The sequence below is a fragment of the Pogoniulus pusillus genome, chromosome 43 (genome assembly GCF_015220805.1).
Source record: "Pogoniulus pusillus isolate bPogPus1 chromosome 43, bPogPus1.pri, whole genome shotgun sequence".
Taxonomy (NCBI): domain Eukaryota; kingdom Metazoa; phylum Chordata; class Aves; order Piciformes; family Lybiidae; genus Pogoniulus; species Pogoniulus pusillus.
Window position 1 is genome coordinate 1,977,450 of NC_087306.1, and position 23,152 is coordinate 2,000,601.

Below are 23,152 nucleotides of genomic sequence, written 5' to 3' on the forward strand. Positions count from 1 at the left end.
AAAAGAGGAAAGGAGGAAAGGGAAGGTGAGAGAATGGAAGTGACAAGAGAGGAACCAGAAAGGGAGAGAAAGGGAAAGAAGAGGAAAGAGAAAGGAGGGAAAGAAAGGAAAGGTACAGAAAGGGAAAGGCAAAGGAGGGAAAGAGAAAGGCAAAGCAGAAAGCAAAAGGAGCAGCTGGGGGAAGGGAGAGCAGAAGAGAGGAGAGCAAACAGGTGAGAGAGGGGAGGGAAGGAGGAAGGGAAAGGGAAAAGCAAAAGGGAAAACTCTTCACCCTCCTGCTGCATATCATGGGCCCCTTTCAGATCACCTCAAACCCCTTTGGATCACCTCAACCCCCTTTTGGGTCACCTCAACCCCTTTTGGGTCATCACAACCCCTTTGGGTCACCTCAAACCCCTTCGGGTCACCTCAAGCCCCCTTTGGGTCACCTCAACCCCATTGGGTCACCTCAAGCCACTTTTGGGTCACCTCAAGCCCCCTTTGGGTCACCTCAACCCCATTGGGTCACCTCAAGCCCCTTTTGGGTCACCTCAACCCCTTTGGATCACCTCAACCCCCCTTTGGGTCACCTCAAGCCCCTTTTGGGTCACCTCAACCCCTTTGGATCACCTCAACCCCCCTTTGGGTCACCTCAAGCCCCCTTTGGGTCACCTCAACCCCCCCTTTGGGTCATCACAACCCTTTAGATCACCTCAACCCCCCTTTGGATCACCTCAACCCCCCTTTGGGTCACCTCAAGCCCCCTTTGGGTCACCTCAAGCCCCTTTTGGGTCACCTCAACCCCTTTAGGTCACCTCAAGCCCCCTTTGGGTCACCTCAGTCCCCCTTTGGGTCACCTCAACCCCTTTGGATCACCTCAAGCCCTTTGGATCACCTCAACCCCCCTTTGGGTCACCTCAGTCCCCCCTTTGGGTCACCTCAAGCCCCCTTTGGGTCACCTCAACCCCTTTGGATCACCTCAACCCCCCTTTGGGTCACCTCAAGCTCCCTTTGGGTCACCTCAAGCCCCTTTTGGGTCACCTCAACCCCTTTGGATCACCTCAACCCCCCTTTGGGTCACCTCAAGCCCCTTTTGGGTCACCTCAACCCCTTTGGATCACCTCAACCCCCCTTTGTGTCACCTCAAGCCCCCTTTGGGTCACCTCAACCCCCCCTTTGGGTCATCACAACCCTTTAGATCACCTCAACCCCCCTTTGGGTCACCTCAAGCCCCCTTTGGGTCACCTCAGTCCCCCTTTGGGTCACCTCAACCCCTTTGGATCACCTCAACCCCTTTGGATCACCTCAACCCCCCTTTGGGTCACCTCAGTCCCCCCTTTGGGTCACCTCAAGCCCCCTTTGGGTCACCTCAGTCCCCCTTTGGATCACCTCAACCCCCCTTTGGGTCACCTCAAGCCCCCTTTGGGTCACCCCAACCCCCCTTTGGGTCATCACAACCCCTTTGGATCACCTCAACCCCCCCTTTGGGTCACCTCAAGCCCCTTTGGGTCACCTCAAGCCCCTTTTGGGTCACCCCAACCCCCCTTTGGGTCATCACAACCCCTTTGGATCATCTCAACCCCCTTTGGGTCACCTCAACCCTCACTTTGGGTCACCTCAACCCCTTTGGATCACCTCAACCCCCCTTTAGGTCACCTCAAGCCCCTTTTGGGTCACCTCAAGCCCCTTTTGGGTCATCACAACCCCTTTGGGTCACCTCAAGCCCCCTTTGGGTCACCTCAACCCCTTTGGATCACCTCAACCCCCCTTTGGGTCACCTCAAGCCCCCTTTGGGTCATCACAACCCCTTTGGATCACCTCAACCCCCCTTTGGGTCACCTCAAGCCCCCTGTGGGTCACCTCAACCCCCCTTTGGGTCATCACAACCCCTTTGGATCACCTCAATCCCCCTTTGGGTCACCTCAATCCCCCTTTGGGTCATCACAACCCCTTTGGATCACCTCAACCCCCCTTTGGGTCACCTCAAGCCCCCTGTGGGTCACCTCAACCCCCCTTTGGGTCATCACAACCCCTTTGGGTCACCTCAAGCCCCCTTTGGATCACCTCAATCCCCCTTTGGATCACCTCAACCCCCCTTTGGGTCACCTTAACCCCCCTTTGGGTCACCCCAACCCCCCTTTGGGTCATCACAACCCCTTTGGATCACCTCAACCCCCCCTTTGGGTCACCTCAAGCCCCTTTGGGTCACCTCAAGCCCCTTTTGGGTCACCCCAACCCCCCTTTGGGTCATCACAACCCCTTTGGATCACCTCAACCCCCCTTTGGGTCACCTCAACCCCCACTTTGGGTCACCTCAAGCCCTTTGGATCACCTCAAACCCCCTTTGGGTCACCTCAAACCCCTTCGGGTCACCTCAACTCCCCTTTGGGTCACCTCAACCCCCACTTTGGGTCACCTCAACCCCCCTTTAGGTCACCTCAAGCCCCTTTTGGGTCACCTCAAGCCCCTTTTGGGTCATCACAACCCCTTTGGGTCACCTCAAGCCCCCTTTGGGTCACCTCAACTCCTTTGGATCACCTCAACCCCCCTTTGGGTCACCTCAAGCCCCCTTTGGGTCACCTCAACCCCCCTTTGGGTCATCACAACCCTTTAGATCACCTCAACCCCCCTTTGGGTCACCTCAACCCCCCTTTGGGTCACCTCAAGCCCCTTTTGGGTCATCACAACCCCTTTGGGTCACCTCAACCCCCCCCTTTCCACCACCCCTCCGCTGGGTGCAGGATTTGCCCCCACCCTAAGGGGCACCCATCCTCTGCTCTACCATGAGCAGGGGGCACCCCCCCAAGACTTCTTACCCCCTTCTTGAGCCCTTCCAGCACCCCCTCGGATGTCCTTCCTGCCGATGGGTGCTGGACCACTGCCTGCTGACCCACCCCTGGCTGCTGACCTCCTTTCTCCCTCCCTCAGCCGTCCAGCGCTGCCGCATGGCCCCCCCCAGCCCCCAACCCTACCCACAGCTGCCTGCAGACCCTCCCGGGGGCCACCTCCACTCCGGCGGCTTCATCACTTTGCTCCTCCGCGCCCAGCCCTACCCAACCTCCCGTTACGGCTCCCGGTGCCCGCCGGCCGGCGGCGAGGTGCCAGCGGAGGGCATCTGCCAGCTGGCAGCTCGCCTGCTCCTCGGTGCCATCCAATGGGCCAAGGCTGTGCCCTTCTTCGCCCACCTGCGGCTCGGGGACCAGATGGCATCGCTCAGCCTGGCCTGGAGGGAGCTCTTCGTGCTGGATGCAGTGCAGGCAGCGCTGCCCTTGCAGCCTGGGCACCTGCTGGCACCAGCAGCCGCCGCCGTGCCCCAGGCAGCGGTGCCCTTGCAGCCTGGGCACCTGCTGGCACCAGCAGCCGCCGCCGTGCCCCAGGCAGCGCTGCCCTTGCAGCCTGGGCACCTGCTGGCACCAGCAGCAGCCGCCGTGCCCCAGGCAGCGCTGCCCTTGCAGCCTGGGCACCTGCTGGCACCAGCAGCCGCCGCCGTGCCCCAGGCAGCGCTGCCCTTGCAGCCTGGGCACCTGCTGGCACCAGCAGCCGCCGCCGTGCCCCAGGCAGCGGTGCCCTTGCAGCCTGGGCACCTGCTGGCACCAGCAGCCGCCGCCGTGCCCCAGGCAGTGCCCCAGGCAGTGCCAGTGGCTGCCCAGCGCCTGGGGGCATCCACGGATCCCGTCTGGCTCCTGCGGGAGCAGCTGGAGAAGCTCAGGAGCCTGCAGCTGGACCCGGCCGAGGTCGCCTGCCTGAAGGCTTTGGCTCTGTTCTCCCCCGGTGAGGGCTGGGTGGGGCTGGGGGGAGGGGCTTAAAGGGGTGTGGTTGTGGGTGGGGAGGGGTGCTGGAGGCAGGGAGGAATCGGCGGGGGGGGGGAGGGTTAGGGGAGGGAATGGAAGGGGTGGGGAGGGGTTGAGGGTGGGGAGAAGGGAGTGGGGTGGAAAGGAGGTGGAGCTTGATGGGGTGGGGCAATAAAGGGGTGGGGCTTGAGGGGGTGGGGTTGGGAGGGAGTGGGGTTTAAGGGGGTGGGGCTCCAATAGGATGAGGTGAGAGGGTTGCTTGGCTGGGTTGAGGTTGGGTGTGGAGGGGATGGGTTGGGTGGGGCTAAATGGGGTGGGGCTGCATGGGTGGGGCTAAATAGGATGGGGCAGAGTGGGTGGAGCTTAATGGGGTGGGGGTTGAATGGGTGGGGCTAAACAGAATGGGGTGGAGTGGGTGGAGCTTAATGGGGTAGGGCTAAATAGGATAGGGCAGAGTGGGTGGGGCTTATGGGGTGGGATCGAGTGGGTGGGGCCTATGGGTTGGAACTGAGTGGGTGGGGCTAAACAGAACAGGGTGGCATGGGTGGAGCTTAATGGGGTGGGACTGAGTGGGTGGGGCTAAATAGGATGGGGCAGAGTGGGTGGGGCTTATGGGGTGGAACTGAGTGGGTGGGGCTAAATAGGGCAGGACAGAGTGGGTGGGGCTTATGGGGTGGAACTGAGTGGGTGGGGCTAAAGAAGATGGGGTGGAATGGGTAGAGCTTAATGGGGTGGGGCTGAGTGGGTGGAGCCAAATAGGGTGGGGCAGAGTGGGTGGGGCATATGGAGTGAAACCGAGTGGGTGGGGCATATGGGATGGAACTGAGTGGGTGGGGCTAAACAAGACGGGGTGGAATGGGTGGAGCTTAATGGGGTGGGACTGAGTGGGTGGGGCTAAATAGGATGGGGCAGAACTTAATGGGGTGGGGCTTAATGGGGTGGGACTGAGTGGGTGGAGCCAAATAGGGTGGGGCAGAGTGAGTGGGGCATAGGGGATGGAACTGAGTGGGTGGGGCTAAACAAGACGGGGTGGAATGGGTGGAGCTTAATGGGGTGGGGCTGAGTGGGTGGGGCTAAATAGGATGGGGCAGAACTTAACGGGGTGGGGCTGCCTGGGTGGAGCTTGAGGGGTGGGGCTTAACGGGGTGGGGCTGTGGCAGGATGAGGTGAGGAGGTCTGATGGGATGGGGGCTGGGCGTGGAAGGAAGGAGCAAAGACGGACCGGGAGGGGTGGGGGTTGGGGTTGCGTGGGTGGGGGTTGCGTGGGTGGGCGTGGCTAACGAGGGCGTGGTCCCCCCGTGGGCGGGGCCACGTCTAACGCCGTACCCCACCCCCTCCTCTCTCGGTGGGCGGCAGACGCCGTGGGGCTGTCGGAGCCAGGGCAGGTGGCAGCGCTGCAGGAGAGGGCACAGTTGGCACTGCAGGCTCACGTCCGGCGGCAGCGCCCAGGGCAGCCCAGCAGGTTCGGGAGGCTCCTCCTGCGCCTGCCTGCCCTGCGCCGCCTGCCCGGGCACAGCCTCCAGCGCCTCTTCTTCAGCCACCTGCTGGGAGAGACCCCCGTGGAGACCCTCATCAGGGACATGCTGCTGGCCGGAGCCACCCTCGGCTGGCCCCACGGCCACGGGCAGTGATGCTCGGACCCCCCCACACACACCCACCCCCGCCACGGGGCGTGGGCACAGCCGGGGTGGGTATCCCGAGGGTGGGGGTGGGTGGGAGCCTCGGGATGGGAAGCGCTAATGGATGAGGGCAATAAGGGTGAGGGTCCCAAGGGTGGGGACATCAAGGATGGGGACAGGATGCTGAGGCTGGGACCCCAAAACTGAGGAACCCCCCCAAGAATGGAGACTCCATCAATGGACCCCCCCCAAATATGAGGGGACACTGAGGTTGGGACCCCAAAACTGAGCCCCCCCCCAAGAATGGAGACTCCATCAATGGACCCCCCCCAAATATGAGGGGACACTGAGGTTGGGACCCCAAAACTGAGACCCCCCCCAAGAATGGAGACTCCACCAATGGACCCCCCCCCCAAAAGTGAGAGCTCAAGGAGGGGACACTGAGGTTGGGACCCCAAAACTGAGCCCCCCCCCAAGAATGGAGACTCCACCAATGGACCCCCCCCAAAAGTGAGCTCAAGGAGGGGACACTGAGGTTGGGACCCCAAAACTGAGGACTCCCCAAGAATGGAGACTCCATCAATGGACCCCCCCCAAATATGAGGGGACACTGAGGTTGGGACCCCAAAAGTGAGACCCCCCCCAAAGAATGGAGACTCCACCAATGGACCCCCCCCCCAAATATGAGGGGACACTGAGGTTGGGACCCCAAAAGTGAGACCCCCCCCAAGAATGGAGACTCCACCAATGGACCCCCCCAAATATGAGGGGACACTGAGGTTGGGACCCCAAAACTGAGACACCCCCCCCAAAGATGAGAGCCCAAGGAGGAGACACTAAAGTTGGGACCCCAAAACTGAGACCCCCCAAGAATTGAGACTCCACCAATGGACCCCCCCCAAAAGTGAGAGTCCAAGGAGGGGACACTGAGGTTGGGACCCCAAATCTGAGCCCCCCCCAAGAATGGAGACTCCACCAATGGACCCCCCCCAAAAGTGAGAGCCCAAGGAGGGGACACTGAGGTTGGGACCCCAAAAGTGAGACCCCCCCCAAGAATGGAGACTCCACCAATGGACCCATCCCCAAAAGATGAGAGTCCAAAGGAAGGACCATGAAGGTTGGGACCCCAAAAGTGAGACCCCCCCCAAGAATGGAGACTCCACCAATGGACCCCCCCAAAAGTGAGAGCTCAAGGAGGGGACACTGAGGTTGGGACCCCAAAACTGAGCCCCCACTGGACCCCCCCAAAGATGAGAGCCCAGAGGAGGGACACTGAGGTTGGGACCCCAAAACTGAGACCCCCCCCCAAGAATGGAGACTCCACCAATGGACCCCCCCAAATATGAGGGGACACTGAGGTTGGGACCCCAAAACTGATCCCCCCAAGAGTGAAGGCTCCACCAGTGGACCCCACCCCAAAAGTAAGAGTCCAAGGAGGGGACACTGAGGTTGGGACCCCAAAACTGAGCCCCCACTGGACCCCCCCCCAAAGATGAGAGCCCAGAGGAGGGACCCTGAAGGTTGGGACCCCAAAAGCAGAGACCCTCCCCAGATGGAGGCAGTTGCACAATGCAGGGCACAGGGATGGGGGGAGGGGAGGGGAGGGGAGGGAAGGGCAGGAGGGGGAAGGGGGGGGGGAAGGGGGAGACCGTCCTAAAGAGCTTCAATAAATCAATTAACTGCAATCAGTTAATTGCAATCAGCGAATTGAAACCGGTTTCAACCGGTCCTGGTCATTGGCAAACCACTGAGACCCCCAAAGAGGCACCCAAGGCCTCACAAGGAGCACCCAAACCCCTCAAGGACCACCCAGCCCCTCCCAGCCAGCACTCAGACCCCTCAAGGACCACCCAGACCCCCTCAAGGACCACCCAGACCTTCTCAGCCAGCACCCAGACCCCTCAAGGGCCACCCAGACCCTCTCAGCCAGCACCCAGACCCCCTCAAGGACCACCCAGCCCCTCCCAGCCAGCACCCAGACCCCTCAAGGACCACCCAGACCCCCTCAAGGACCACCCAGACCTTCTCAGCCAGCACCCAGACCCCTCAAGGGCCACCCAGACCCCCTCAAGGACCACCCAGAACCTCTCAGCCAGCACCCAGACCCCCTCAAGGACCACCCAGACCCCCTCAAGGACCACCCAGACCTTCTCAGCCAGCACCCAGACCCCTCAAGGGCCACCCAAACCCTCTCAGCCAGCACCCAGACCCCCTCAAGGACCACCCAGCCCCTCCCAGCCAGCACCCAGACCCCTCAAGGACCACCCAGACCCCCTCAAGGACCACCCAGACCTTCTCAGCCAGCACCCAGACCCCTCAAGGGCCACCCAGACCCCCTCAAGGACCACCCAGAACCTCTCAGCCAGCACCCAGACCCCCTCAAGGACCACCCAGACCCCCTCAAGGACCACCCAAACCCTCTCAGCCAGCACCCAGACCCCTCAAGGACCACCCAACCCCTCTCAGCCAGCACCCAGACCCCCTCAAGGACCACCCAGCCCCTCCCAGCCAGCACCCAGACCCCTCAAGGGCCACCCAGACCCCCTCAAGGACCACCCAGCCCCTCCCAGCCAGCACTCAGACCCCTCAAGGACCACCCAGACCCCCTCAAGGACCACCCAGCCCCTCCCAGCCAGCACCCAGACCCCTCAAGGACCACCCAGACCCCCTCAAGGACCACCCAGACCCTCTCAGCCAGCACCCAGACCCCTCAAGGACCACCCAGACCCTCTCAAGGACCACCCAGACCCTCTCAGCCAGCACCCAGACCCCTCAAGGACCACCCAGACCCCTCAAGGACCACCCAGACCCCCTCAAGGACCACCCAGCCCCTCTCAGCCAGCACCCAGACCCCCTCAAGGACCACCCAGACCCTCCCAGCCAGAACCCAGACCCCACAAAGACCACCCAGACCCTCTCAGCCAGCACTGAGACCCCTCAAGAAGGACCCAGACCCTCCAAAGCATCACTCAGACCCCTCAGGAGGCTCCCAAGACCTCCCAACCATCACCCAACGCTCCTCAAGGATCACCCAAAGCTCTCAACCATCACCCAGACCCTCCAAAGGAGCACCCAAACCTGACCCTGCCCTGGGGCAGCCTGAGGGCATCTCTTGTCCCTTGGCACCAGAGCCCAACCCCCACCTGCCTGCAGCCTCCTCTCAGGCAGCTGCAGAGGCCAAGGAGACCTCCTTCAGCCTCCTCTTCCTCAGCCTCACCACCCCCAGCTCCCTCAGCTGCCCCTCCCCAGCCTCTTCTCCAGACCCTTCCCCACCTTCCTTGCCCTGCTCCAGCTCCTCAGTGCCCTTTACAGGCTCACAGGTGCCAGGGCTTGGAAGGGACCCAAAGAGCTCATCCAGGCCAGCCCCTGCCAGAGCAGGAGCACAGAGTGCAGCTCAGGGCACACAGAGCACATCCAGGCAGGGCTGGGAAGGCTCCAGAGGAGACTCCACAGCCTCCCTGGGCAGCCTGTGCCAGGCTCTGGGCTCCTGCCAGGGAAGAAGTTCCCCCTTGGGCTGAGCTGGAACCTCCTGAGCTGCAGCTTCCATCCACTGCTGCTTGGCCTGTCCCAGGGAGCAGTGAGCAGAGCCTGACCCCCCCCATCCTGACCCCCAGACCTCATCCCCCACTCCTGATCCCCAGACCTCATCCCCCCACTCCTGACCCCCAGACCTCATCCCCCACTCCTGACCCTCAGACTTCATCTCCCCCACTCCTGACCCCCAGACCTCATCCCCCCCTCCTGACCCCCAGAGCCTGTCCCCCACTCCTGACCCCCAGACCTCATCCCCCCCTCCTGACCCCAGAACCTGTCCCCCACTCCTGACCCCCAGATCTCATCCCCCCCCTCCTGACACCCAGATCTCATCCCCCCCACCTGACCCCCAGATCTCATCCCCCCACTCCTGACCCCCAGACCTCATCCCCTGCTCCTGACCCCCAGACCTCATCCCCCCCTTCCTGACCCCCAGATCTCATCCCCCCCCTCCTGACACCCAGACCACATCCCCCTCTCCTGGCCCCCAGACCTCATCCCCCCCTCCTGACCCCCAGACCTCATCCCCCCCATCCTGACCCCCAGACCTCATCCCCCCACTCCTGACCCCCAGACCTCATCCCCCCACTCCTGACCCCCAGACCTCATCCCCCCCTCCTGACCCCAGAGCCTGTCCCCTCCTCCTGACTCCCAGACCTCATCCCCCCCACTCCTGACCCCCTGGCAGCACTCAGCAGCCCAACCCTGCCCCCAACCTTGCAGCTGTGCCCACCCCAGTGCCCACCCCCAGGGGCACAATCCCTGCCCTGCTGCTGCTGCTGCCCACACCACTGCCAGCAGTCAGGGCAAGGTGGCAGGGGGAGAGCATTTGGTGCCCTGCTCCTCCTGCTGTGAAATCAGATCTCAGGTGAAGTCCAAGCCACGAGTGGGGCCCAAGAGCAGCCCTGGCTGCAGAAATGCCCTCTCTGGGCCCCCCCTCCCCTTTCCATTGCCAGGGAAAAGGTCACCCCCTGAGCACTTGGGCACCATTTGCTAAGGGCAATTGAATCAGGGAGGGGGTTTGGGCATCGATCAGCCTGGACCCTGAGGCCACTTCCCCTCCTTCCCCAGCATCAGAGGCTGACAAATCTCTCTCTCTGCCCAACCACTCCACCTCCTGCCAGCTCCTCGTTGGCTGCTCCTTGCCCAGGGGAGGGGGGAGGCTTGGGCACAGGCAGCAGGAGGTGGTGAACCAGGCAGGGGTTGCCCATCCATCAGGCTGGCAGCTGAGCCACGAGGTCAGGGCTGCGAAAGAGCAAGGACCGAGGAGCTGTGGAGGTGCTGGAGAGCAGAGCTGGAGGGAGGGATGAGGAGAGGCTTGAGATGGGACTGCTGGAGAGCAGCCCCGAGGAGAGGGAGCTGGGAGTGCTGGGGGAGAGCATCCATGGGGCAGAAGGGTGCCCGGGGGGAGGGGCTAAGAGGGCAGTGGGAGCCTGGGGGGCATTGAGCAGGGGCAGGGAGGTTCTCCTGCCCCTCTGCTCTGCCCTGCCCTGCTGGGAGCTCCTCTTGAGCATTGCCTTCAGTTTGGGGCTCCTCAGCTGCAGAGGGACAGGAACTGCTGGAGAGGGTCCAAGGGAGGCTGTGAGGATGAGGAGGGGAGTGGAGGGCACTGCCTGAGGAGGAGAGGCTGAGGGACTGGAGAGGAGAAGGCTGAGAGGGGATCCCTCCCTGGAAGTGTTCAGCACCAGGCAGGATGAGGGGACAGGTGCTGGGGGTCAGGATTGGGGGGAGAGGGTATGGGGGTCAGGAGTAGGAGGGGAGGGTCTAGGGGTCAGGAAGAGTGGGACAGGCTCTGGGGGTCAGGATGGGGGGGGATGAGATTTGGGGGTCCAGAGTAGGGGGACAGGCTCTGGGGGTCAGGATGGGGGGGATGAGATTTGGGGGTCAGGAGTGGGGGACAAGCTCTGGGGATAGAGATGGTCCAGAGAAGGTTAGAGATGGTCCAGGGCAAGTTAGAGGTGGTCCAGGACAGGTTGGAGATGGTCCAGGGCAGGTTGGAGATGGTCCAGGGCAGGTTGGAGATGGTCCAGAGCAGGTTAGAGGTGTTCTGGGGCAGGTTAAGGCATTTGAGGACAGGTTAAGGTGGCCCAGGGCAAGTTAAGGTAGCCCAGGACAGGTTAAGGTGGCTCAGGGCTGGTTAAGGTGGCCCCGGGCGGGGTCTGTGCCGCTGCTGTCTCTTGCTGTCTGCTGCTGCCCCCTGCTGGTGCTTCTCTGCATCCCAACTCGCTCCTTCATCCCAGAGGAACCTTCCTCCAATTCCCAGCAGTGCTTTGCATTCCCAACCTGCTCCTTTGGCCCAAACTTTGCTGTTCCAGAAGCATTCCCACCCACCCATCCCTGCTCCCATCCTGCCCATCCCTGCTCCCATCCCTGATCCCATCCTGCCCATTCCTGCTCCCATCCCTGCTCCCATCTACCCATCCCTGCTCCCATCTCTGCTCCCATCTACCCATCCCTGCTCCCACCTGCCCATCCCTGCTCCCATCCTGCCCATCTCTGCTCCCATCCCTGCTCCCATCTACCCATCCCTGCTCCCATTCACCCATCCCTGCTCCCATCCTTCCCATCCCTGCTCCCATCCTGCCCATTCTTGCTCCCATTTACCCATCCCTGCTCCCATCCTGTCCATCCTTGCTCCCATTTACCCATCCCTGCTCCCATCCTGCCCATTCTTGCTCCCATTTACCCATCCCTGCTCCCATCCTGTCCATCCTTGCTCCCATTTACCCATCCCTGCTCCCATCCTGCCCATTCTTGCTCCCATTTACCCATCCCTGCTCCCATCCTGTCCATCCCTGCTCCCACCTGCCCATCCCTGCTCCTATCCTGCCCATCCCTGCTCCCATCCTGCCCATTCTTGCTCCCATTTACCCATCCCTGCTCCCATCCTGCCCATCCCTGCTCCTATACTGCCCATCCCTGCTCCCATTTACCCATCCCTGCTCCCATCCACCCATCCCCTCTCCCATCCTGCCCATCCCTGCTCCCATCCTGTCCATTCTTGCTCCCATTTACCCAGCCCAGCTCCCATCCTGCCCATACCCCTTCCCAGCTCTGCTCTCATCCTGCCCATCTCTGCTCCCATCCACCCATCCCTGCTCCCATCCCTGCTCCCATCCCGCCCATCCCTGCTCCCATCTACCTATCCCAGCTCCCATCCCACCTGTGATCCATTTCCTGCACTGAGGGCTTGGCACCAGACAGGAAGGAGGCTTCTTTGTCCTGGAAAAGAGCAGGGATTAGAGACTGGAAGCTTCCCTCACCTGGAATGGAGCAGGGATTTGGGATTGGAGCAGTTCCTGCCCTGGATTACAGCAGGGATCTGGGATTGGAGTCTTTCCTCCCATGGAATACAGCAGGGATCTGGGATCAGAGAAGTTCCTGCCCTGGATTACAGCAGGGATCTGGGATCAGAGCAGTTCCTGCCCTGGATTACAGCAGGGATCTGGGATCGGAGCAGCTCCTGCCCTGGGATGCAGCAGGGATCTGGGATCGGAGCAGTTCCTGCCCTGGATTACAGCAGGGATCTGGGATCAGAGCAGCTCCTGCCCTGGAATGCAGCAGAGATCTGGGATCGGAGCAGTTCCTGCCCTGGGATGCAGCAGGGATCTGGGATCGGAGCAGTTCCTGCCCTGGATTACAGCAGGGATCTGGGATCGGAGCAGTTCCTGCCCTGGGATGCAGCAGGGATCTGGGATCAGAGCAGTTCCTGCCCTGGGATGCAGCAGGGATCTGGGATCGGAGCAGCTCCTGCCCTGGGATGCAGCAGGGATCTGGGATCGGAGCAGTTCCTGCCCTGGATTACAGCAGGGATCTGGGATCGGAGCAGATCCTGCCCTGGGATGCAGCAGGGATCTGGGATCGGAGCAGATCCTGCCCTGGGATGCAGCAGGGATCTGGGATCGGAGCAGTTCCTGCCCTGGGATGCAGCAGGGATCTGGGATCGGAGCAGTTCCTGCCCTGGATTACAGCAGGGATCTGGGATCGGAGCAGATCCTGCCCTGGGATGCAGCAGGGATCTGGGATCGGAGCAGATCCTGCCCTGGGATGCAGCAGGGATCTGGGATCGGAGCAGATCCTGCCCTGGGATGCAGCAGGGATCTGGGATCGGAGCAGTTCCTGCCCTGGGATGCAGCAGGGATCTGGGATCGGAGCAGTTCCTGCCCTGGATTACAGCAGGGATCTGGGATCGGAGCAGATCCTGCCCTGGGATGCAGCAGGGATCTGGGATCGGAGCAGATCCTGCCCTGGATTACAGCAGGGATCTGGGATCAGAGCAGCTCCTGCCCTGGAATGCAGCAGGGATCTGGGATCGGAGCAGTTCCTGCCCTGGATTACAGCAGGGATCTGGGATCAGAGCAGCTCCTGCCCTGGGATGCAGCAGGGATCTGGGATCGGAGCAGTTCCTGCCCTGGATTACAGCAGGGATCTGGGATCGGAGCAGTTCCTGCTCTGGATTACAGCAGGGATCTGGGATCGGAGCAGCTCCTGCCCTGGGATGCAGCAGGGATCTGGGATCAGAGCAGTTCCTGCCCTGGGATGCAGCAGGGATCTGGGATCGGAGCAGTTCCTGCTCTGGATTACAGCAGGGATCTGGGATCGGAGCAGTTCCTGCCCTGGATTACAGCAGGGATCTGGGATCGGAGCAGTTCCTGCCCTGGGATGCAGCAGGGATCTGGGATCGGAGCAGTTCCTGCCCTGGAATGCAGCAGAGATCTGGGATCGGAGCAGTTCCTCCCCGCAGGGATCTGGGATCGGAGCAGTTCCTGCCCTGGATTACAGCAGGGATCTGGGATCGGAGCAGTTCCTGCCCTGGGATGCAGCAGGGATCTGGGATCGGAGCAGTTCCTGCCCTGGATTACAGCAGGGATCTGGGATCAGAGCAGATCCCGCCCTGGGATGCAGCAGGGATCTGAACTGGGATCCCCTCCTGGGCACTGGGGGCTGCTGGCAGCACTCTGGGACCTGCTTCCAGCTCCTGCTTCCCTGCCCAGCTCCCAGGGATCCCCCATGGACACTTCCCAGCTTCCCTCCCCCTCTCCCCCCCAAGCTGCTGAGTTCTGAGCTGCCTCCTGCCGTGCCCCAGCGTCCATCGACCCCCCCACACCCACCCCCGGGGGGGGGGGGGGCACCACCTTTGCCCCATGCCCAGGACCCAACTGTGCCCCAGCAGGGGAAGCTGCAGCTGGCAAAGTGGGATCCATCCCATGGGATAAAGCACCTTGGACCCATGAGGACTCACCCCCCCGGCCTGGGGGGGGGGGATAGGGGAGGTGAGGGGGGGGGGGAGCAGGTTTGGACCATCCCCCTCGGGGAGCTGCCAGGAAACCTCCTCCTGCAGCCCAGCAAAGTGCCAGGGGCAAGGAGCAGCAGTGGGGGGGGGGGGGGGCAGGGAAAGGGGGGGGTGTGTTTTAGGGAGGGGGTCCCCATCTTCTCCTGGGGGGGGGGTTCTGCCCCCCCCAGCCCTGGCTGGGCACCAGCTCCCTCTGCCTGTTGTTCTTGGCTGGCTTCAGCCTGGCTAAATTTAGGAGGCTTCGTTTCAGCACCACCCCCGGGGCGGGGGGGGGTGGGGAAGAGGAGGGAGCAAAGGTGGCCTGGGAGGAAGAGCAGAGTCCTGTGCTAGGGGTTCTGCTCCCCCCCCCCCCCCCCAAAACCCCCCATCACCACCTCGGATTTTACCCAGAGGTGCCCCCAGGATCGAGGTTGGCATTTTCCCAGCTGGCACCTCCTGGCTGGGGCACCTGGAGGGGTCCCTGAGTGCCCCCCCCCCGGGCAGCCAGCTCCTGCCTGCAGGTGAGTGGGGCCCAGCGAAGCCAGGGGTGGGTGGCACCTAAGGGGGGGGGGCAAGGGTTGGTCTTCCAGGCAGGTGGCACCTAAGGGTCACCCAAGGGTTGGTCCTCCTAGCAGCTGGCACCTAAGGGTGGCACCTAAGGGGGGCTCAAGGGTTGGTCCTTCAAGCAGCTGGCACCTAAGGGTGGCACCTAAGGGTCACCCAAGGGTTGGTCCCCCAAGCAGTTGGCACCTAAGGGTGGCACCTAAGGGTCACCCAAGGGTTGGTCCCCCAAGCAGCTGGCACCTAAGGGTTAGTCCCCCAAGGAGGTGGCACATAAAGGTCACCCAAGGGTTGGTCCTCCTAGCAGCTGGCACCTAAGGGTGGCACCTAAGGGGGGCCCAAGGGTTGGTCCTTCAAGCAGCTGGCACCTAAGGGTGGCACCTAAGGGGGGCTCAAGGGTTGGTCCTTCAAGCAGCTGGCACCTAAGGGTGGCACCTAAGGGTCACCCAAGGGTTGGTCCCCCAAGCAGTTGGCACCTAAGGGTGGCACCTAAGGGGGGCTCAAGGGTTGGTCCCCCAAGCAGCTGGCACCTAAGGGTTGGTCCCCCAAGGAGGTGGCACCTAAGAGTCACCCAAGGGTTGGTCCTCCAAGCAACTGGCACCTAAGGGTGGCACCTAAGGGTCACCCAAGGGTTGGTCCTCCTAGCAGCTGGCACCTAAGGGGGGTTCAAAGGTTGGTCCTCCAACCAACTGGCACCTAAGGGATGGTCCTCCAGGCAGGTGGCATCTAAGGGTTGGTCCTCCAAGGAGGTGGCACCCAAGGGTGGCCAAGGGTTGGTCCTCCAGGCAGGTGGCACCCACAGGAGGGGAACCCACCACAGCCTGGCCCTGTGCAGCAGCTTCAGCTCCTGATCACCAGGGTCAGGGCACCCAAAAAAGAAGTGGGGCACCCATGGCAGGAGCTCTGCTTGCCCTGAGTGGGCACCCATGGCAGGAGCTCTCCTTGCCTGCAGGGCACCCATGGCAGGAGCTCTGCTTGCCCTGCTGGGCACCCATGGAAGGACCTCTCCTTGCCCTGCTGGGCACCCATGGCAGGACCTCTGCTTGCCTGCAGGGCACCCATGGCAGGAGCTCTCCTTGCCTGCTGGGCACCCATGGCAGGAGCTCTCCTTGCCCTTGCTGGGCACCCATGGCAGGACCTCTCCTTGCCTGCTGGGCACCCATGGCAGGAGCTCTGCTTGCCCTGCTGGGCACCCATGGCAGGAGCTCTCCTTGCCTGCTGGGCACCCTAGGCAGGAGCTCTGCTTGCCTGCTGGGCACCCATGGCAGGAGCTCTGCTTGCCCTGGCCAGAGCCATGCTGCTCTGTCACTCATTAACCAGCTGTTTGCCCAGCTCTGTGCCAGGGCCAGGTCCCCTCCAGGTCACCAGCTCCAGGGCACCCTGGGGGGCAGTGCTGGAGGGGGGCACCAGCTCTGGGAGCCCCAGGAAAGCTTCTCAGGCTGTGCCAACCGAGCCAGGCCCAGCAGGGTGAGGCAGGAGACAGCAAAGCCTGGGCATGGAGCTGCCCTCTGAGCCCCTGCTGCTCTGCTGCAGTGCTCAGTGCCACTCCTGCAGTGCCAGTGCCCCTCCTGCAGTGCCAGTGCCCTTCCTGCAGTGCCAGTGCCACTCCTGCAGTGCCCAGTGCCACTCCTGCAGTGCCCAGTGCCACTCCTGCAGTGCCAGTGCCACTCCTGCAGTGCCCAGTGCCACTCCTGCAGCCCCCAGTGTCACTCCTGCAGTGCCAGTGCCCTTCCTGCAGCCCCCAGTGTCACTCCTGCAGTGCCCAGTGCCCTTCCAGCAACTCCCAGTGCCCTTCCTGCAGTGCCCAGTGTCATTCCTGCAGTGCCAGTGCCCTTCCTGCAGTGCCCGATGTCATTCCTGCAGCTCCTAGTGCCACTCCTGCAGTGCCCAGTGCCCTTCCTGCAGTGCCCAGTGCCACTCCTGCAGTGCCCAGTGCCCTTGCAGCAGTGCCCAGTGCCCTTCCTGCAGCTCCTAGTGCCACTCCTGCACCCCCCAGTGCCCTTCCTGCTGCCCCAGTGCCACTTCTGCAGCCCCCAGTGCACCTCCTGCAGCCCCCAGTGCCACTCCTGCAGTGCCAGTGCCCTTCCTGCAGTGCCCAGTGCCACTCCTGCAGCCCCCAATGCCCTTCCTGCAGCTCCCAGATGCCACCCCCCAGCTGCCCTCTCCCAGATGCCACCCCCCCAGCTGCCACCTCTCTCTTTCCCTTCCAGGGGATGTGCTGCCTGATGCCAAGAGGAGCCAAGGGCTGAGGACCCTGCCAGGCTCTGCATGGGCTGGCATGGGGCAGGCTGCCTGCAGCCAGAGGCACAGCCCTGGGCTCCTGCTGCCAGCTCTCCTCTTCCTCCTCCTCCTCCTCCTCCTCTGCAGCCATGGTAACCAAACAGCCCCGGGGAGGGACCCTGTGGGGGCTGCAGGCAGGGCACAGCCATGGCAGAGCTGCCCCTGGGGGAGGCTGAGCAAGGAGCAAAGGCTGAGCCCTGGGGCTGAGAGCCTGCAGGAGAGCAGCCCCAGAGGGGCTCTGAGATGAAGGGGCTGGGGGGGGGGGGCAAGAGGCTGGGGCTGGCACCTTGGGAGTGGTGCCAAGGGGCAGCAAGTGGCAGCCAGGAGGAGCAGGGCAGGGATTGTGCCCCTGGGCTGGGCACTGGGGAGGGCAGAGCTGCAGTGCTGGGGGCAGGGTTGGGCTGCTGAGTGCCAGGGGGGCATTGAGGAGCTGGAGCAGGGCAGAGAAGGGCAAGGAAGGTGGGAAAGGGTCTGGAGAAGTTCTCAGTGCTCAGCAAGAGGCTGTGGGGGGGGGCAAGAGGCTGGGGCTGGCACCTTGGGAGTGGTGCCAAGGGGCAGCAAGTGGCAGGCAGGAGGTTGTGTGTGAGCAGGAGGAGAAAGTTGTTTGTTGTGAGGGTGCAGGAGGCTGGAGCAGGCTGCCCAGAGAGGCTGTGGAGCCTCCTGGTGTGCAGAGCTGCCAAGGCCTGCCCTGGGCACTGTGCTGCTGGGCAAGCTGCTGGGGGTGCCCTGCTGGGGCTGGGGGGGCAGGAGATGCTCTCCAGAGGGTCCCTGCTGGGGCTGGGGAGGGGCAGGAGATGCTCTCCAGAGGTCCCTTCCTACCCTGCCATGAGATAAACACTTCCAGAAAGCCTCCAGCATGAGACCTGGAGGAGTCCCAGGCCAGGCTGGATGAGCCCTGAGCAGCCTGGGCTGGGGGAGGTGTCCCTGGGCATGGCAGGGGCTTGGCACTGGAGCAGCTTCTGAGTTCTCTTCCAACCCAACCCAACCCTGGCAGCTTGGTCCTGGTCTAGTGGAAAGCTTCTTATGGCAGTGGGGTTGGGACCTGGGTGACCTTCAAGCTCCCTTCCAGCCCAGCCCAACCCAACCAACCCAGCTCAGCCCCACCCAGCCTCACCCAATCCAGCCCAACCCAGCCCAGCCCAACCTAACCCAGACCAACCTAATCCAGACTAACCCAACCCAGCCCAGCCTAACCCAGACCAACCCAACCCAGCCCAGCTCAACCCAATCCAACCCAGACCAACCTAACCCAGACCAACCCAACCCAGCCCAACCCAGCCCAGCCCAGCCCAGTGCAGCCCAATCTAACCCAGCCCAACCTAATCCAGACTAACCCAACCCAACCCAGCCCAACCCAGCCCAACCCAACCCAGCCCAACCCAACTCAACCCAACCCAGTCCAACCCACCCAAGCCAACCTAACCCAGCCCAACCCAGTCCAACCCAACTCAACCCAGCTCAGCCCAATCCAGCCCAACCTAACCTAACCCAGCCTAACCCAACCCAGCCCAACCCAACTCAACCCAGTCCAACCCAACTCAACCCAACCCAACCCAGCCCAGTCCAACCTAGCCCAATGCAACCCAGCCCAGCTCAGATCAACCCAACCCAGACCAACCCAATCCAACCCAGCCCAATGCAACCCAGCCCAGCTCAGACCAACCCAACTCAACCCAACCCAGCTCAATCCAAACCAACCCAGCTCAACCCAACCCAGCTCAACCCAAACCAACTCAACTCAACCCAGCCCAACCCAGCTCAATCCAAACCAACCCAACTCAACCCAACCCAGCTCAATCCAAACCAACCCAATCCAGCTCAATCCAAACCAACCCAACTCAACCCAAACCAACCCAACTCAACCCAACCCAGCTCAATCCAAACCAACCCAACTCAACTCAACCCAGCTCAATCCAAACCAACCCAACTCAACCCAACTCAACCCAACCCAACTCAACCCAACCCAACTCAACCCAACCCAACTCAACCCAAACCAACCCAACTCAACCCAACCCAGATCAATCCAAACCAACCCAACTCAACCCAACCCAACTCAACCCAACCCAACTCAACCCAAACCAACCCAACTCAACCCAACCCAGATCAATCCAAACCAACCCAACTCAACCCAAACCAACCCAACTCAACCCAACCCAGATCAATCCAAACCAACCCAACTCAACCCAAACCAACCCAACTCAACCCAACCCAGATCAATCCAAACCAACCCAACTCAACCCAACCCAGCTCAATCCAAACCAACCCAACTCAACCCAAACCAACCCAACCCAACTCAATCCAACCCAACTCAACCCAAACCAACCCAACTCAACCCAACCCAGTTCAATCCAAACCAACCCAACTCAACCCAAACCAACCCAACTCAACCCAACCCAGATCAATCCAAACCAACCCAACTCAACCCAAACCAACCCAACTCAACCCAACCCAGATCAATCCAAACCAACCCAACTCAACCAACCCAGCCCAATCCAAACCAACCCAACTCAACCCAAACCAACCCAACCCAACTCAATCCAACCCAACTCAACCCAAACCAACCCAACTCAACCCAACCCAGCTCAATCCAAACCAACCCAACTCAACCCAACCCAACTCAACCCAACCCATCTCAACCCAACCCAACCCAACCCAGCCCTACCCAGGCTCCATGACCCCACAGCCACAGTGCCAGCTGCTGGCAGCAGGAGGACATTGCTGCCTCTTTCCCCTTCCTCCCTCCCAACTCTTCCTCTGGGGCCCCACCCCGACCTCCTCCTCCTGTCCCTCCCCCTCCCCCAGCTGCCTCCCAGTGCAAGATCCTGCGCTGCAACTCCGAGTACCTGGCAGCCACCCTCGGCCCTCGCAGCCCCTCCCGGGGCGATGCCATCTGCAGTGCCCTGCGCTCCTACGCCCACTGCACCCGCAGGACCGCCCGCACCTGCCGGGGGGACCTGGCTTACCACTCTGCTGTCCACGGCATCGAGGACCTCATGATCCAGCACAACTGCTCCAGGGAAGGTCCAACCAACCCCCCCCGGGCTCGGCTCCCCGCCCCCGGCCACGGCAGCCTGCAGGCTGGGCAGGGCTGCGACTACGAGAGGAGCTTCGCGGCCAGGCACGGCAGAGCCCCGAGCTACCTGCACTGCGCAGCCTTCGGCGACCCCCACGTCAGGACCTTCCACGATGACTTCCACACCTGCAGGGTGGAAGGCTCCTGGCCCCTCCTGGACAATGACTACCTCTTTGTGCAAGCCACCAGCTCGCCAGTGGCCAAAGGCTCCAACGCCACAGTGACCACCAAGGTAAGGAGAGAGGGCAGAGGGTAAAGGGGAGGGTAGAGGGTAAGGGAGAGGGTAGAGGGTAAGGGAGAGGGCAGAGGGTAAGGGAGAGAGGGCAGAGGGTAAGGGAGAGGGCAGAGGGTAAGGAGAGAGAGCAGAGGGTAAGGGAGAGGGCAGAAGGTATGGGAGAGGGCAGAGGGTAAGGGAGAGAGAGCAGAGGGTAAGGGAGTGGGCAGAGGGTAAAGGAGAGAGGGCAGAGGGTAAGGGAGAGGGCAGAAGGTATGGGAGAGGGCAGAGGGTAAGGGAGAGAGGGCAGAGGGTAAGGAGAGAGGGCAGAGGGTAAGAAAAGGGCAGAGAGTAAGGGAGAGAGGGCAGAGGGTAAGGGAGAGAGGGCGGAGGGTAAGGAGAGAGGGCAGAGGGTAAGAAGAGGGCAGAGGGTAAAGAGAGAGGGCAGAGGGTAAGAAGAGGGCAGAGGGTAAAGAGAGAGGGCAGAGGGTAAGGGAGAGGGCAGAGGGTAAGGAGAGAGCAGAGGGTAAAGGAGAGAGGGCAGAGGGTAAAGGAGAGGGTAGAGGGTAAGGAGAGAGGGCAGAGGGTAAAGGAGAGGGTAGAGGGTAAGGGTGAGGGCAGAGGGTATGGGAGAGGGCAGAGGGTAAGAAAAGGGCAGAGGGTAAGGGAGAGGGCAGAGGGTAAGGGAGAGGGCAGAGGGTAAGGGAGAGGGCAGAGGGTAAGAAGAGAGGGCAGAGGGTAAGGAGAGGGCAGAGGGTAAGGAGAGAGAGCAGAGGGTAAGGGAGAGGGCAGAGGGTAAGGAGAGGGCAGAGAGCTTGGCACCAGAGGTGCTCAACTTCAGGGAGGGCAGCGAGACCTGAACCTCCTAATCCCAGCATGGGACCCTCTGGAGAGCATCTCCTGCCCCCCCAGCTCCAGCAGGGACCCTCTGGAGAGCATCTCCTGCCCCCCCCAGCTCCAGCAGGGACCCTCTGGAGAGCATCTCCTGCCCCCCCCAGCCCCAGCAGGGACCCTCTGGAGAGCATCTCCTGCCCCCCCCAGCCCCAGCAGGGCACCCCCAGCAGCTTGCCCAGCAGCACAGTGCCCAGGGCAGGCCTTGGCAGCTCTGCACACCAGGAGGCTCCACAGCCTCTCTGGGCAGCCTGCTCCAGCCTCCTGCACCCTCACAACAAACAACTTTCTCCTCCTGCTCACACACAACCTCCTGCCTGCCACTTGCTGCCCCTTGGCACCACTCCCAAGGTGCCAGCCCCAGCCTCTTGCCCCCCACCCCCCAGCCCCTTCAGCTCAGAGCCCCTCTGGGGCTGCTCTCCTGCAGGCTCTCAGCCCCAGGGCTCAGCCTTTGCTCCTCCCAGAGCTGCTCCAGGCCCCTCAGCACCTTCCCAGCCTGCCCTGGACTCTGCCCAGCAGCTCCCAGGCCCTCTGCAGCTGGGGGGAGCCCAGAGCTGGCCCTGGCACTGCAGGGGTGGCCTCAGCAGGGCACAGCAGAGGGGCAGCAGAACCTAACCCTTGCCCTGCTGCTGCCCACACTCTGCTGCCTGCCCCCAGCAGACCTTTGGGGGCTTCTTGCCCATGGGGGCACCCTGCTGGCTGCTGGGCACCCTGCTGGCTCTTGGGCACTCTGCTGGCTCCTGGGCACCCTGCTGGCTCCTGGGCACTCTGTTGGCTCCTGGGCACCCTGCTGGCTCCTGGGCACCCTGCTGGCTCCTGGGCACTCTGTTGGCTGCTGGGCACTTTGTTGGCTCCTGGGCACCCTGCTGGCTCCTGGGCACTCTGTTGCCCCCCAGCACTGCCAGCTCCTTCTCTCTGCAGCTGCTCCCCAGCAGCTCCTCCCCTCCCCTGCACTACCGCAGCAGGTTCATGGAGTCATGGAACGAGTTGGGCTGGAAGGGACCTGAAAGCTCCTCCAGCTGCCACCCTGCCGTGCCCAGGGGCACCTCCACCAGCCTCACCCAAACTTCCTTGGACCACCTCCAGGCAGAATTCCTCCTCCCTCAGCCGGCCAAAACCCACCCTCCCCCCCCCTCCATACCCAGCAGCTCAGCCCAAACCCTCCTTCCTCCCCCACCTCCCCCCCCCGTGCCCATCCCCCTCGCCCCACTGCTGCCAACTCTGCCAACCTCCTCTCTGCAGCTCACCATCATCTTCAAGAGGGTGCAGGAGTGCATCGAGCAGAAGGTGTACCAGGCTGAGCTGGGCAACCTGCCGGCAGCCTTCCAGGACGGGTCTGTGACCGGCGGCGAGCGCCCGGGAGGGGGCAGCTTGGCTGTGCGGGAGCAGGTGCCAGGGCAGCACGTGGAGATCCGTGCCAGCTACATTGGCACCACCATCGCCGTGCGCCAAGCCGGCCGCCAGCTCTCCTTCTCCATCCGTGCAGCCGAGGAGGTGGCACAGGCGTTCGGGCAGGAGCAAGACCTGCAGCTGTGCGTGGGGGGTTGCCCCCGCGGGCAGCGCCTGGCCCGCGGGCAGCAGCGTGGGCACGGCAGGCAGCTGGCAGAGGCTGCCAGGGAGCTCTGTAAGGAGGTGCTGCCCGTGGAGGATGTTTACTTCCAGTCCTGTGTCTTCGATGTGTTGGCTTCGGGAGATGCCAACTTCGCCCTGGTAGCTGGAGTGGCCCTGGAGGATGCCAGGCGCTTCCTGCCCAGCGCTGCCAGGCTGCACCTCTACCAACCTGGCGCTGGCTGCACTGGGGCTGCTCCTTCCTTCCTCCTTATCCTCATCTTCCTCTCTACAGTTTGGGCTGTTCCCTTGGACTTTTAACCGCGAGGATGCCAGGAGCTTCCTGCCCAATGCTGCCAGGCTGCACCTCTACCTGCCTGGCACTGGCTG

The 23,152-nt window shown here is 62.6% G+C and overlaps 2 protein-coding genes across 2 annotated transcripts; both read left to right on the top strand.

The window, feature by feature from the left end:
* The first annotated feature begins 2,924 nt into the window (after positions 1-2,924).
* LOC135192665 (COUP transcription factor 1-like) lies at positions 2,925-5,401 on the top strand. The gene is made up of 3 exons (XM_064175938.1): positions 2,925-3,287; positions 3,609-3,750; positions 5,127-5,401. The coding sequence occupies exons 1-3, from the start codon at positions 2,925-2,927 to the stop codon at positions 5,399-5,401; spliced, it is 780 nt and encodes a 259-aa protein (XP_064032008.1).
* Positions 5,402-5,509: 108 nt separating this feature from the next.
* HJV (hemojuvelin BMP co-receptor) lies at positions 5,510-23,083 on the top strand. The gene is made up of 4 exons (XM_064175939.1): positions 5,510-5,528; positions 16,967-17,128; positions 19,839-20,341; positions 22,457-23,083. The coding sequence occupies exons 1-4, from the start codon at positions 5,510-5,512 to the stop codon at positions 23,081-23,083; spliced, it is 1,311 nt and encodes a 436-aa protein (XP_064032009.1).
* The last annotated feature ends 69 nt before the right edge of the window (positions 23,084-23,152 follow it).